The 16,786-nt window shown below is 38.4% G+C and overlaps 1 protein-coding gene across 5 annotated transcripts in view; it reads left to right on the top strand.

Annotated features, from left to right (window-relative positions):
• The window catches only part of LOC122838482 (voltage-dependent R-type calcium channel subunit alpha-1E), a 98,254-nt gene that overhangs the window by 29,742 nt on the left and 51,726 nt on the right, over positions 1–16,786 (top strand). For 4 of the 5 annotated variants that reach the window (XR_006371900.1, XM_044129160.1, XM_044129161.1 and 1 more), the window contains exons 4-6: positions 5,795–6,061; positions 15,114–15,219; positions 15,325–15,464. Coding sequence is in view for 4 of the 5 variants with exons in the window: in XM_044129160.1 (XP_043985095.1) it covers positions 5,795–6,061; positions 15,114–15,219; positions 15,325–15,464 (513 nt within the window). In the remaining variant the exon portion in view is untranslated. Of the gene's footprint in view, positions 1–5,794; positions 6,062–15,113; positions 15,220–15,324; positions 15,465–16,786 lie in introns of those variants that run through there. The other variant, XM_044129162.1, reaches the window with a different exon arrangement.

Here is a 16,786-nt window from a genome sequence, read left to right as displayed (position 1 = left end):
GCCCCCCATATGAGTTAGAGAGAGATTTTGTGTCACTGGTGGTTTTTATTTGACAGTAGCTACTAGAAAGGAAAGGGGGTGGAAAAAGAGAAAATATGGCGTAAATAACCCAGATGGGAGTCAAACTGGGGACAGCTGCACCGACGGATGACAGCCTCAGTACATGGTGCAGCTGTTCTGCCCACTTGGCCACATGATACTTTATAATAAGGGCAAAATTAAAAATAATGTACTTTGATCCAAAAGAATGTGAAACTGAATAGGATATGTAATAGTGCTATGGTGTGTGTGTGGGCGTGTGTGCGTGTGCGTGTGTGTGTATGTGTGTGTGTGTGTGTGTGTTTGAAGATGTAATATAATGATAAGCAGGATAAATGACAAGATTTAAATGAGTTAGACAATAAGGGCTCATGCAAAGGGATGCAAATATTTATAAAATTGAATATTTATAAAATCTTTCTTTGATGGCTCATCCTACATATTTAAGATGAAATAATCTCTTAATAAGAATATTTTATGTTTTGTCTTAAAAGAGGACTCAAGCACAAAGATGATGGCAGAGGATAAAAACAACAAAACACTAGCAGGAGGTTGCAACCGACTGGCACAGGATATGGAACGACGACCAGAGAACAGGAGTAATAATGGAGGAAAGTGATGGAGAATAACATAGGAACCAAAAATAAAACAATGCAGACCGGTGATCTTAAATTCTGTTTGAGAGCTGGAAGTAACAAAAGAACCAGAAGAGAAGAAATGAATATTAATCTAAAGAATCTAACACATAATAATACACCAAAAAGTAAACAAATAGAGGAACAAATTAAGGCAGACATGAAACTTCTTCATATCATAATGGATTATCTCAGCATCATTACCGTCTAACTTATTTTTTCTCTCCAAGGTTTCTGCAAAGCGAATAATTACAGCTCATCAATGTAAGATTTACTCACTCACATCTGCACTCAGGTTTGTTCAAGATGAATCAAGATGATACTTCTGCCTGTAGCTATCACGACAGAATCACTTTGTCTACAGAAATACATCCATCTGCAAAAGTCATTGTTAACGTTGTCGTGTAATGCAACTTGTAGAGGATCTTTGCTTCTCTTTTATTGATAGAGACTTACAATCTCCTGTTTATCTTCATCACAATTAATCTTAACAGAAACATGGTGTGAAACACTGTGGATACATTTACCCCGTGAAACACGTAACTGCGTGGGGAAATAAACAACATAATAACCGAAGGGTAAGATTTTGAAATCAAATCATTCGAGTGATTGAGGAATTGCATCACAATTAATCTTAACAGTGAAACACTGTGGATACATTTACCCCGTGAAACACGTAACTGCGTGGGGAAATAAACAACATAATAACCGAAGGGTAAGATTTTGAAATCAAATCATTCGAGTGATTGAGGAATTGTCGCAGCCTCACTTCATACTGCGTTTCAAAGGCTCATCTTAAATGTTTTCTGAAGCAACAAGAAGCATTGGAATGTCAGTATATTTCTTCGATCTTTTGTTTTCTCTGTGCTTTTGTCTGTTGATGTTCTCTATATTTATCTGCTGTGGCATTGTTTCCTTGATTTAATCTTTTTTTTTTTTTTTTTTTTTTTTATGTCATAAACCTACCTAGGACTAAATCCAGTCCTCTTGTGGCTAAACGTTATAATATTCTGAGTTTTCAATTCTCCTACACCAAACAACATAAACCTTGAGAAGTTCATTAAAAGTGAGCTGATTCAAGCTCTGTGATAATGTGGTAATGAAGGGAATGAACTAATAAGATCACCACTGGAGAAACTATTGCGAAACTCTCAAAGGATGTTGACGTGGTGTGATCCTGCTGCTCCCCGAGTGTGTTTTCGTCTTCTCGTTTGTAACTGCACAATTAAAGGCCCTCCCATAGCCGTCATCAGCAGCATTCTCCACTCTGATGAAAATGTGTTGACATGTTGAGCTCAGACACACTCAGATTCCTCACCTCTGTCTCTCTGTTGGACTTGAAGCAAAGTGTGAATTGTGTGTTTTATTTGCCTCGCGTTAGCTGATGGGTCCAACTTTTACTTCTTCTAGCAGAAACAGTCATGTTGGGGAGACTGTGTGCATAGAAAAATTATTATATAAATGAATTACAATCTTGAATCTTGTGTTAAATGAGGTGTAATCTAAAACTTTGGGTGACCTTTAAATATATTCCTCAAAATGTAGTTTTTTGACACGCAAGCGGAATAGATGTCATCTGTAAGAATTTATTTCCAAGTCTTATAGATTGGATTTTGGTCTAGACCTTGACTTCACAATTCTTGTACAATAATATGGCTTAATCTTAGATATTTCGTTGTAACTCTGGCAGTATGTTTTGTGGCATTTTCCTTCTAGAAAGTGAAGCCTCTCTGCATTTTTTTTTCTTTCTTGAGGATTGCCCTGTTCTCTGAGAAGAAAAGCTTCCCCACAGCATGATGCTGTTTACGTGTGTCACCATTGGATGTGTTGTACAATGGCTTTCTTCCTACCACTCTTTTGATTTGGATCTCTGCAGCTCCTCCAGAGTTACCACAGTTTTCTTTTGTTAATGCTCTCCTTTGAGAGCTTGCCAATTTTGGTGGATTACCATTTCTTGCAGTTATTTCATAATCTTTCAATTTTTGTGCTCTCTGGGATTTTCAAACCTTTTGTATATCGTTTCACAGTCTAAAAATGTCTTACATTTCTTCACAACTTCCTTCCTTGTCTGTCTGTGCTAGTTGGTTGTCATGATGTTGTTTGCTCATTAATTTTCTCCAGCGAACTCTTGAGGCCTTTATAGAACACCTGGGTTTATACTGACATGGAAATATAGATGAACAACTTCAGAAGGCAATTTATTGCACATAAACCCATTTCATAGTTTGTTTTAGATTTTCATCTGAATGTTTTCAAAACCCTCTATCCTTCTAGAGTTTGTAGTTATTGTAACTCACCTTTCACTTCTCCTCATGCCAGAAGCGGTATGTAACATGCTTACTATTAAACAGAATGAAAGGCACATTTATTGTTTAACAATTGTCTGGTTTGGCATGAAGCACTTTTCACATTAACTAGCTCTTCTAGAATTGGGTGCAGAGGATGTCAAACTTGATGCTTTTTCGTCTGTTCTATTTTTATTTCTTGTAATAGGTTCGAGCTCTAATGAGTTGGAGGCCACACGCCATTGATCACTGCCTTCGTCATACTGCCATCAACAAAATCCTCATCAGTGCCAGTGTTTTGGTTCACGCTCTCTCCTGTGGTTCAGTTCCCCTTTTTTTCTTGTCTTCTTACCCATTACCACCAGTTTTCTCTCCCAGTTAAATGAAGTGCTGATAGCTGCTGGATTGTATTCTGCTTCCACCCTCCTAGTAATCCCATTAAAGTGAAGCCCGTGAGGAAGACTAATGTTGCCTAGTTATAAATCTGCTCCCATATGATTCACAGCATGCAGTGGTTCATAAGAGACTTGTCGCATTTAAAGAATGAATGTTGTTCTTTAGTAAATTTGTTTCATGGATATGAGATCTAAAAAGACTCAAATCATAACAATCAAATAACTATGTATAAAAAAATCATAAAAGACATTTGACTTTGATTTGAACACAGAAGAATGGGGGAGTCTCGTTCCACCCCCACGAGATGCCGTCCTGGGCGGTTGCCCATGTTTCCCATATCAGAAACCACCTCTGCTTACTGGTGCTGATTATGTTTGCTTGGGTCACCGCAAGGTCACAATATTTGCAAGTGCACTTTTTTTAAGGTTAATTTTTCCAGAAGGTTTCTGCAGTTGAATTATTCCAGGTGAAATTTATGGTGCCAAATTTAAAGCAAAAAGCAAAATTCATATGCATAATTGCAAGATAAAAAATTCAATGTTTAAAACACTCAGATTTGAATGAGTGTATTTCATCCATTGGGAAGGACTGGTAATTGTAAAAATGTTGTTTTTCTTAAAAAGCATTATTTTTAATGCAAGATTTTGTTCACAGTCTAACTAAATCTACTGAAATTAAAATATTGCTTTTGTTGTCTTTGCCAAGTTTTGAGTTTTACTACTGGAATAAAACAGAAATTTATTTGAAAGGTTTTTTTATATACATATTTGTACTTTCTGTGTAAATGTCACCAATCTGCAGAGGACATTTATGCTCTTCATGTAACAAGTAAACCAAACTCTCCAAATAAAGGACTTACATTATTATAAACCATTTAAAGTTGAAGAAATTATTATTCCTCCACTCATGATTGGCATCCTACTCTAAATGCATATTCTGGATAATGTCTAACCCCAGATCATTTTCAGTAGATTTGTTAAATAATGATTTCATTCTTCATGGCCTGCAGCTTTTAGTGTCTGTAGTGGAAGTTTATGACATTCGGGAAGAAGCTTTTTGAAACGGATGCCTCTTTAATCCGTTTATGGTTGATTTTGGCCTTTGTATTAGATTTATTTGCAGCAACTTTACAGATAGAGGACTATAATGTTACACCAGAATTGTCTTTAGTAACCTTTTTCTCTTTTTGAAATAATTCCTTCTACTGGAGAAACATTCAAAAATGATTCCAGCATAATCATCTGCAGCCAGCACGCAGAAGCAGCAGCAGCTCACTGGAGTTGAAGCCTGTAATTAGTTAAAGGTGCTTGCTGCTGTCTTCCTTTATAGTGGCTTTTTGTCCCTCGATGTTCCACAACAGGTGTTTACTCCCTCCACCTTCACACCCAACCTTCAGTTCTGATGCATGACCAGCATGAAGCTGTCTGCCCTGACGCGTGACCACGCACGCTCAACAAACGAATATTGCGTGACACCAATTTATATGGCAGCTGACCGGTCACCAGTGAAACGCATGAATATTTACTTTCTAAAAACGTACTAGATGTTCTGCGAAATCATAGAACTTGTACATCCTTTGATTTGCATTACTCTCTAAGCAATGGATAATTAGCTGAAATATGGGGACAAAATCTACCTTATTTGTTTTATAATTTCAGTGTGGATTACAGCTTGCATGGTTAATTGTTTTCCTTCTCTTTATGTGCCGTCAGATCTAGGTTGGACAGAGGTTAGGTGAGGTGTGTTGATCCTGTCGCAGTTGTGTCCTTTCCTTCTGCTCTCACACACTGCAGGGAAACTGGACACGCTCCCTTTATGGTCCTCCCGCAGCCCAATAGATTGAGTCTTTCCCCCCCTTTTTTCTTCTTTCCCCTCTTTGTTAACAGGTGGCTTTTGTTCGCCTTGTTTTCGAGGGAAAAATGTTGTGGAAAATACTTGAGTTCATTTTTCCGTCGTGCTCAGTGGTAGGATGGTGATCAGGTTGTCAACAGAGCAGAGGAGAGAGGAGAGATGCGCTCTCAGTTAGACGGTGGAGTGTTGCTGGTTTATTTAACGAAATCCACGGATCGAGCTGCCTCTCCTGCAGTTTGGGGATGTGACCTGTTGCAGATGTTGTTTTTCAGACGTTAGTCGTCGGCTGGATACAAATGGAGTGAAATGAAGCACCGCCGACAGGTTCATTTTAAACGGCGGATCGCTAAATGAGGAGTTGACTCACTTTTTCTTTAATTTGTGTGACTTAAAATATTTTTTCTGGGGTTTGTTTGCTCAACTTTGAAGTTAATCAGCAATTATGTTCCCGCAAAATACTGCAACCAAACAAGATCTCTTCAACGCGCTGCTGGCGCTGTGATCGTGGCACCGCGCCCTGCTTTGTGGAGGACTGTAGCCCAATAACCCGCTTTCCTTCTCCTCTCCTCAACCCCGTCTTCCCGATAGAATGGCCCGCTTTGGAGACGACGTCCCGGGCTTGTTGAGCTCTGGGGATGGAGGATCGGAGCGCAACAGGAACCGCGATGGAGCAGCCATGTCCACAGGTGGGATCTCCCCGGCGTTCAAGCAGACCAAAGCGCAGCGCGCCCGCACCATGGCCCTGTACAACCCCATCCCGGTTAGGGAGAACTGCTTCACCGTCAACAGGTCGCTATTCATCTTCGGAGAGGACAACGTGGTCCGGAAGTATGCTAAGAAAATCACTGAGTGGCCATATCCTTTTTTTCTCTTTCTTTTCGCTCTGCACGGATGTATCACACTAACCTTGTTTGTTCAAAGTGTCTAAATGGAAAATATAAGAGGTAGGTAAACTGTCACCAATACTCACTGTGCAACAAAGTCTGATTTTAAGAGTTTATCCACACCCAACCTGGCATAACAATCGTCTAATTACTTTCACAATACTGCAGAGTTTCACCTTTAAGAAAAATAAAAGGGATTATTTACCTAATCTCATTCATTTGCACATGTCATTTATCAGTTATAGAGCACTTGGTTTTGGATCAAGTGCTCCAAATCCAAACTGGAGCACTCGATCTAAAAATAAATAAGGCCCTTTTTCCCTTTGAAGTAGCTTTCACAACTTTCACAACAGTAAGGCATATAATATGTTTTTTTTTTGTTTGTTTGTTTTTTTTTGTTGTTGTTAGTTTTGTCCTTTTGATATTGAAGTTTTGACCATGGCAAATCTTCTAGCCTAAAATATATTCCAAAATCCACCAAACTTTTACTGGTTTTTAAGAAAAGCCTATCAAACAGAAAGTTGTGGCTGCTTGGAAATGTTTGTTTCATTTTTGGCCTGTAGAACAAACATATGAAGTTTCAGCACCATGGATAGCACTTGTGGTACAGAGGTGTTTAATTTTGCTTAATTATGCAAAATCTGTTCTATTAAAAAGATTGATCACTAAAAAGTATTTAGCTTCTTGTTTTGTAATGAAGTTAAATTATAGAAGATGGGAAACTGTCCCTGAGTAATGCACGTGTCATTTGCTTCTGTTTTGATGCTGAAAAACGTGCCAAAGCAAAGCAACACAAGAGCTTTGCTGTTCATGGCTTTAAACCCTTTCTGTCAGCGTTACGTCATGAAGAGCTGCTGATTCCACCTGTCAGCAGATGAACATAATCTTGATAATTGTACTAATTAAGCACAACTATGCATTGATAAATTAATGAAATCATAATATGTGTTTATGTTTTCAGTTTATTTTGTAAGGTCAGCTCAGGGCTTCACAGGTGAAGTGAATAACACTGATCATCCTTTCGTCATGGCACCTGTTAGTTGGATATTTTTGGCAGCAAGTGAACATTTTGTTCTCAGCGTTGAGGTGCTAGAAGCAGGAAATGAGTGGCAAGGATCAGGATTTCAGTATGTTTAACAAGGTTTACAGTAGTAGACGGCCATCAGAAGTGGAAATGCATCAGGGCTTCTGGTGCATGTGGGGAGCAAAGCCTGACCCATATGTGCCGATCCAAAAGACAAGTAGTTCAAAGAGCTGAAGAAGTTTTATTGCTGATGCGATATCAGAACCACATTGCTATGCTAAGGGGTCATACTGCTGCAGGCCAGATTGCCAATGCTTGGTCATAATTTTGTGCCTGTTTGGTGTAGAGTCCATTACAATCCAAATCCTTTTTGTATAGTTTAATTCAGCCCAGATTAAATGTTCACACATAATTCAGTTGTTTATGTGTATTTGTTGTTGTTTTCATGAGGCTTGAAATGAAACCCATCCATTACGTTCCTGGTGTTGATAGAAACCAACTTGTTGCTTTACTTTCAAAACAGTTTTACTGTTTCGCGCCGCCTGTTGCAGGGGATGCGGCACACACAAGTGTCGATTGGCGGCGTGTTTATGCTGCCGCTGCTGCTGCTGCTGCTGCTGCACAGCTCACCAGGTGTCCAGGCCAGGTGTGGCCTGTTCACAGACTATTGTTCTGCTCCATTCAGCGGCTTCCTGACTGACTGACTGCTCCACTCCTGAGCTTATAAACACACCTAATAGAAGGAGCCTTCTTTTGTTGACGACTGCTGCCCATTGTTTTTTTTGTTTTTTTCTGGCCTTAAATCTTTAATCTGGGATCTGCGTGTGAATCACACTAGAGATTTTCCAATTCACCACTGGTTTGTCTATTAACCAAGCTGCACTAGAACTGCACCTGCTGGTACATTTTATTTCCCTTTCCAAATCAAAATCAAAGAGCTGTGGGTGCTGTTGTGATCAGAAGGAAAGCGGCCAGGCTTAATAACCTCCAGGTTAATTTGCTCTGTGTAGGGAGTGTCCTGTTACGTAGAATGAGCTCCACTGTATCTGATTAACAGGCATTAAAAGGAATTATATGCAATATTGTCTGATCGCCGTGCCATACGGCTAGTCATAACTCACCACGTCATATTCTGTTGTTTGATATTAAGATTTTGAGGAGAGTGGTGCTGAGCTCTTATCAAAAATCAGAACAATAAACCACAGTAGATGCATACATGAGCGTATGCAATGTATTTAAGCTTAACAAAACATGTAAACAAACTGATATCAACACAGTCCCTATAAGAAGCTTCAGGGGCAAAACATAAGCCTTGAAAGATGCAAGTGCAAGACTAATATATTCAGCAGGGATTACAGGGAATACTTGACATTTAGGCAAATATGGTTAGTTGCTCCTTGTAGAGTGTTGGATGCGGTGTCTGTTTATCATGAACTGGAGCCAAGAGGAAAGGAGAGGGAAAGATGCAGCTCATGCCAGACCAAATGTTTCATTCACCAGTGCAAGGATAAAGTCCCCAGTTTACATGTTTCATCAAATTTCTTCGCATTAATCCACCCAAATTATAGATTTGCAGATTTTAGGTGTTTGTTTTTTTTTTTATGGAATATCTTCATTTTCTCAGCTTGGTGCAGTGACTTCCTGGTGTTTTGTTGTCGTTGTTTTGTTGCCAGGCTAACAGAAGGCTTTTAGATTAACCACACTGATACAGATCCGCTCAGACACTTAATAGCTTTCATTGTCATGAAATTCACATTGACCTTGGACTTTTAATGATACATTTAAAACACTCATCTTCCAGGATTATACAGCTACAAGGATTTAGTAAAACTAGAATTTTTGATGTACAAATCTGGATTTATTGTGGAGTTTCTCTAAATCAAACTGGATCAAAATTATACATATAAACAATTATACACTTCTTTGATATTTGGTTAAATATCCCATACAAATTATATCTCAGCCACATGCTTCATGTAGCCATCAACAAAATTCTGGCGTAATTTTGATTGAATATCAAATTATGATAATGACAGGTAAAAGGTTTATGCTTTGTTTTAGTAACTGACTGCTGTCAAAAATGTTTATATATTTTTAACAGAAACAAAATAATAGCTTAGCTAACAAGCTGAATAGTACTACACTAAAAATATTTGTTGTTTAAATAAATTTTTTTTATGTTTTATTTTTACTTCAGTGCCCAGCCTGGAATGACCTGTTTGACTTACTGCCAAGCCTGTAAGAAACATTTGTTAGTAAGAATTTGTTTCTTCATAGCATCACGTTTGTAAAGAATAGCATTCCTCTAACTCACGGGTCTCAAACTCCAGTCCTAAAGGGCCGCTGCCCTGCAACTTTTAGATGTGCCTCTGCTGCACCACACCTGAATACAATAATTAGGTCATTAGCAAGGCTCTGGAGAACTGATCTACACAAGAAGGAGGTAATTTATCCATTTCATTCCAGTATTTTCTACCTGTGGCACATCTAAATTATGCAGGACAGTGGCCCTTAAGGACTGGAGTTTGACACCCCTGCTCTCACTGCTTAGATAGGACTTTTGTTTGTTTTTTTTTGCTACCTGAAAATGTTCCATTTGTCCATATCACTGAGGCTTTTACCTTTGAATAGTTTTGTTACCTCAAAGCTAGAAACTGGCACATACATGCTATTTATCAGGGTATCCAATAGACATTTGTCTCAAGTGAGAGTCGTGCAAATCATGAACATACATTAGTAGTGGTAGAGTGGTTATCACACACACTCTTATAATCTCTTATCTCTGCAGGACATCTGGTAAAGGTCAGACTTGTGTTTGCAGCACAACTTGAAGCTGTCGCTTCCCAGTAAGAGCCTCTTTTCTTCTCTGAGTGCTCAATTAACAGAGGATGATCAATTCAACGAACATCCAGAGGCTCCTGTGATTGGCTGAGTGGTGTGGGTGAGCTTATACAATCACATGACACCTTTCTGGATTTGTTTGAGCGCACCTTGTCACTAACAACCTCAGTGGTGGCTCACTAGAGCAAGGCGTGGTTACATTTGTACACGCCTGAGTCTGACTCAAGCTTGGCTGCCTGAGGGCGTAGCTGATGGAGGCTGATGGAGGCCTGGCAGGAAGAGCCAGGGCTTAATGAAGCACTCAGGCTCAGGTTAGACTTGCAGGCCTGCTGAGGACTGGCAGCTGCTCCTCTTGTCTGATCCCCACCGGGATCCCCTGCAGTGGGAAGTTTCCCATTGAGAAGATGTACCTCTAAATAATTGATTGTTGGATTTAATAGTTTGTTTCATCATTAGTGCAGGCAGATAAGGAGATATGGAGGTTTAAGTTTAAAACAGTGGAACAAGGTCACCACACTGGTCTTCAATTATATTTTCAGGATGTTGTTCTTTTGTTAAGCTTCACTGAGGATTAAAATTACACAGGTGAAGATTGTAATAACAATTCCATTAAGGTTGTAAAACCCATATATATTCCTCTGGAGTCTCATTGGAGTTGAGATGGATCATTAATTTTCCTCTAACTAAATTGCATCCTTGCATGAAAATAAAAAGGGGCAATTAAGATGGAAATGACCCTGATGGACCCTGTGTTCCTTGTGTCCTAAACTAATTTCTCTGTAAATGTCAAAATAATAATAATAATAATAATAATAATAATAATAATAATAATAATTTTATTATATTATTATTATAATAATAACTTATTATTATTATTATTATTATTATTATTATTATTATTATTATTATTATTATTATTATTATTTTTATTCACTGGTATCCTGATGACTCTTCAAAACAGTATAAAAGGTTCAAACTTGAGAAACTAAATAACTTTCCATAATCATCCCATGACTAAGCTCTTAAAGTCAGGCTTAAATCTGGGTTTTTGCTCATGGGTTTAATATTTATGTTTTGCTTTAAGAATGACTCGGGTTTGGGTTTTGGGTAGGTTTTATGTTTGTTTGGATGCTTTTAGTTCCTGCATGAAATGTTCTGTTTTGAGAATAATTGCCACAGACAACATGATTTTAAAAAAATAATTTAACACTTAAATATGTCACAATATGAAGTTGATATTAGAAAATCGATTGATGTATACTAGACGATAATTACTTATGGCTGCTTGCTTTCATATTGGTGAGAGACGTAGAGAAGGTTGAAGAGAACGAGACAGATATGAAAAACAGGCAACAACAAGACACTTGTTGTTGCAGCAGCAGTTACACCACAGCACTTTGCCAGAAAGTGGCATACACTGTTTTACATTTGTTTTTTTTGGTTGTGAGAGTGCTACATTGGCAAACAGCCAGCCTGTCATACTGCTAAGAGTCCTTCATGATAAAACAGTACTGTGTGACTCAACGAAAGTTTAAGTCTTGGTTTCTGCTCATGTATCTTGTTCCTTATCCATTAATCATCAGAATCTCCCATTTGTTGCCTTAAGCTCCCTGTTGTTACCATCGTTCCTATGAGCTGCGGTCTTTAAACCAGTTCACCTAACAAGTGCTTGTTTGACCCTGCGTTAACTGGACTACTGCATTTATTAAGCTTTATCACGGCTCTCTGCCGAGTCTGACATTTTAATGTTATATTTATATTTATTCCACAATATTTCTAAGTGTTTTACCATTTCAATTCAAATTTAAGCTTTGCTCTTTTTTAGAACAATTTCCCTAGGAATTCAGATTACAAGGCTTTTCTTCTGTATATATTTATTCAGTCCTGGCTCCAGCTCATACTCCGACAGATGGCTCAGATCATTTACAGATTTCCAATAAGCCAGGCTCAGATGCCTTTGCTTCATTTTGATTTTCACCTCGGCGTAACACAATAATCACTGGGGTTTGGATCCAATCTGTGTTTAAGCATTTTCACAGATGCATGGGGCATCACACTCTGGTCTCTGTGTCTATTTTTACACGCATGTTTGAGGAGTCGAGGCAGAGCGCCAGCGTCACTGTGACTCAGAAAGCTCACGAGACGCCTCGCTCCTAAAGCTGGTAGACGAATCACGACAAATATTGCATGTCAGCTGACACCCAGAACAGCAAGAAGGGCTGATGAGACACTTGTTAAGTTTGTAACTGGGAGTAAAGTTTATTTTTTTTTCGAGGATTAATGAGAATGAAAAAAGTGGAGAAGAGAAATGAGAGCATCAGCTGCATTTCTATCTGATGTTATGAGTAAGTCACTTCTGTATGTAAAGGAAATTGTAAATGTTTTACTATGATAAAACATTCAGTGGATAATAATTAGGTTAAATGACTTCTCTGCTTTCTATGTAAAGAACCAGCAAAGTATTTTCAGTGATAAATACTTAAATTATCCTCAGCATTGCAGGGCTGTTTAGGAAAGACTTTTCAGATGGACAAGCAGTGAAATTGTTGAGGGTGAAGCTGGAAACTTCCAATAGTTACTGAAAATGCAGGAAAGATAGGAAGCAAGTCAGATAGGAGCACTAAGAATAGCCAACCAAAAATAAGTCAGACATTTCCCCCCAGGAGCTGCTGAAAAGGCAAAGAAAAACCTCAAAACCATAACGTGTAGAATTTCTCAGAAAAGATTGAAAAATGTCTGATAAGTTATGAAGCCCAACCTGCTAATATAAATGTATTCTCGAGTTAATAATTAATCATGCCATCATTTATGGTTGATGAGAGGAAGAAATGTATGTCGTCATTAGGATGACAACATCTGCAGATTTGATCCAAAATATAAATATATAAACATAAAAAGTAGACCTCTGATGTCATTATAGTACTATTAATACAACAGACATAAAACTTTAGGTGATTTCCAGCACATGTAATGAGCAATTTCTGGCATTTTATACATAAAAACAAATGATTACAATACATTTTATTTCTCATGCCCAGAGCATAATGAGAAAGTAAGGTTTTCCTGCAAGCCGAGTGGAAAGTGGAGCAGCATCCATCACATTTCCTGTAGAAGTGGGCGTTTTAACATTATTAGATCATGAATGTTTAGAAGAGGCTGACGATTCTTGTTCAGACATATCAGTTCTGTTTGTGCTTCTTGAATTACTTTTTGTGTGTTAATACTGTAGTAGTTACTTGTTTCAATAATTTTCTACAGCAGTAGAATAGCATTTAGCTTGTATGTGTAAAAATTCAACAAAAATCTGAAGTATCATGACACCCTGTGGTATGGAGGTGTAGTGGTGTGGAAACGGTCAAAAACAAAAACACAGTAAGCTCTTTCTTGTAGATGGACATGTTCCTGATGAGACAAATCCTGTTTTTTAAGGTATAAACATGAGCAGGAAAGCAGCACTGTTGGTATTTTTGTGCATATCTAAGCTGTGCCTTGATAGTGTCTTTATGTCCCAGCCTTAAAGTTCAATCTTTTGCCTGATCAGTCCAGTCAGCAGACTTCCTCCCCCCAAAATTGTTTAGAACTCTTCTCCTCTTTGACAAGTTGTCAATTTATTCTTTACTTCCTTCACAATAATAATAAAAAATCACCTCTGCATTGCACATTTGGATTAAGCCACAAATAGCAACAACAAAGAAATAAATAAAAAATAAAGGGTGTAATTGAAATCCTTTAATTGTTCTACCTGGGAAAGAATAATTAGTGTTTTCAGTCATGGTTAGTAGTGATTTTGTCATTTATTTCTCACCAATTCTTTGCTGTTGTTTAGTGCGATGCATAGTGTCAAAGTCTAGCTTCAGTGTGGCTGCACATGAGATGCCTCCACAGGCACACGTCAGCTGCCCGGTAACAGTTTTGTAACGCTGACTTTCGGTGGCTGGAAGAGGATGCTGTTGCTTGGATACCCTCCTCCCCTGTCTTTCCATCTTCATTTCTTCACTTTCCTTTCCCCTTCCTTATTTTGTTGCATTGGACCAAATATCAAATTTAAAAGGCTTCTTAAAATGAACATCTGTAGCAAAAGAATCAAAAATACCTTTCATGTGAGAATTTCTACAGCGGCAGGTCACTGGGACTCTTTTCACACTTATTTTCTTGTTTCTGTTGTTTACTGTTGTTTGTCCTCCCAGCAGCCAATCTGAAGTGCAACCCTGTTTTATCTCATGGCCCCTATAGGCTTGTAGGAGTATTTTGTTTGCTCTTTTTATTTAACTTCTCATCACTCATTTGTTCCTGAGTGACCCTGCTGGATAAAACTGCCAACACAACATCGATCTGTCCAGCTCCACTCGCCTCCTCCTCACTGTGCTGCTTCTCAAGCATCTTACTGTCTGTATAACATAATCTTCTCCTTCAGTGATCGGCTTACTTCTCTTGTTTATCACTTCCTCTTGGTGCATTCTTCTCTCTGCTCTGTTCTTCTTTCTTTAAGCTGCCTTCTGCACATAACCAGGTGAGAGGAAAGTACCCACACAAAGTATTAGATAAAGGCCAGCCAGATTTTAACCAACAACCCGCACAGCTCTCATAATAGATGCAATGAGCCGTTTATAGTAGGACTGACCCTGTTTATACAATCATTTCTCAGGACCTCTCTCTCATCCCTCTCTAATAGCGACTTTCTTTTTGTCTATTTCTGCATCTTTTTGCGCTGCAGCTTATCCCAGATAAGGCACAGGCTGTTTATTACTGCCTCCTCTCAGACCCAAAACTTATAAATCAGCAGGTTGACTATGTTAGATTACTTTATACTGTTGGTTTTATATTGCAAAATGATCTTTTTGTTAATTGAGTGAAGAAGGGAGCAGTGTTTGTACTGATAGACTCTATATCATTGGTGTTAAACTCCAACTTTTAGATGCGTCTGCAGAAATTTATTGGTTCAGCCGTTACATTCAGCTGAGTTAGTCCAGGGAACAAGTCGAAAATGATCAGCTCTCTAGGACTGTAGTTTAAAATCCCTCCTCTTTTAGATAAGAATTGGTAATTAAAAAAATAATCACCTCTATTTCTATTGTTTTTGTCAGTCTGTGTGTTACTTTACTGTAATTGAATTTTGTCATCATCCACAACGCTGAGCTCCTTAACTTCAATCTTTCACTCCTTTCGAATACATGATCCTCGCCACCATCATTGCCAACTGCATTGTCTTGGCTCTGGAGCAGCACCTCCCTGGTGAGGACAAAACCCCCATGTCCAAGAGACTGGTGAGACACTCAGACATGAAAACTAAAACGCAGACAGACGTCGCAAGTGTGCTGCTTTTACGTTTGAGCTCTTTATGCTTGTCTGACTTTGTTTCACACCAACAGGAGAAGACAGAGCCTTACTTCATAGGGATGTTCTGTTTTGAGGCTGGGATAAAGATCATCGCTCTGGGCTTTGTGCTTCATAAAGGGTCCTACCTCAGGAACGGCTGGAACGTCATGGATTTTATTGTAGTCCTCAGCGGGTGAGTCCGTTATCATGCTTGTACAACTGTGTGGTCGATGAAATGGGATTAGCATTTTGAACTGAACTGAATAATTGTTCTGAGAGATGTTATGAACGAGTACAACAACTCATTCTTTGACTTTTATTTAACTGCCTGTTGTTGTAAGGTTTAGCATCAGCTTACATATTTATGGGTTTCCTGCAGATATTTGTTGATCTGAAACATTTGAATCCACTTTAGTCATATTTTAAGCAAACTTTGTTGCATTCATCCAATTTTTCAAAGCTCTCACTGAGCTGAATTTATTAAATTTTATTCTGTCAATAAATTCTGTTGAAGGTTTGTTTAGTTTAAGATCAGGGCCAAAAGCAGTGCAGTGAGTGCTTTACTGTCACAAGGGTACGAGTACAAAGAAGGTGATTGTGACATAAAGTAAACTTTCATAAAAACTTAATCAGTGTGGCAGCACCATGACAGGGAGTAATACTGACATAAAACAATAGCAGGTAAGATGATTAAAGACAAACAACACAATGAAGAATATTTATTAGTGTGTAACTGAGAAACAGACTCTGTTTGTCATGATATTTGGGTTTTTGCTTTCTTTTGTCTTGGTGTTTTGATAATTTTCTTAGTGTTTATTTACTTTCGCTAGTTCATATTTGTGTTTCGTTTGTTAGTCTATTCTTCTAATCTGTTCCTTGTACATTTGAACTTAATTCTCTTAGATTATTGTCAGACTTTTTATTTTGTTCTGTATACCCTGAACTCCCTTTGTGTTAATTCATCTATTCCCTCAGGTTCCCCGCTGTCTCTTTGTCACAGCTGTACCACATTTCCTCTGATCAGTTAGTTTCTCTGTATTTGAGCTCCTGGGTTTTCCTTGCTCATTGTTAGATTATTCTGCCCTTTTGCCTGTTTCTTGTTCCAATCTCCATGTCCTGTTTAAGTTAAGCAGAACTTGAGGTTTTATTTTATTTTATTTTTATTAAGAACCGCAAAATACCCTTTTAAAGACAGTTGTGATCTGTCATGGTTTCATTCTCTCTTAGCAGAGCACAGCAGTCCAGATACAAGTGCTTACCTTTAACAGGCTGTTCTCTTACAGGACATTTTACGTCTCCTACTTTGTTAGGAGCGCTATGTGTGTCACCAGTGGAGCAGAAAGTGGAGACGTGTTTGACTGCGAAAGAACTCGCTTGATGAGAGAACGAATTAACCTTGACACATGTCTCTCTTTCTCTCTTTGTTTCTCACGTACACACTGCCGTACACGTGCACAGATGAAATATTAATCAGTTCACGGCTCATAAGTACAACACGAGGCAGAAAGGGTTCTT

The sequence above is a fragment of the Gambusia affinis genome, linkage group LG10 (genome assembly GCF_019740435.1).
Source record: "Gambusia affinis linkage group LG10, SWU_Gaff_1.0, whole genome shotgun sequence".
Lineage (NCBI taxonomy): Eukaryota > Metazoa > Chordata > Actinopteri > Cyprinodontiformes > Poeciliidae > Gambusia > Gambusia affinis.
This window is presented reverse-complemented; position numbering and strand designations above follow the sequence as displayed.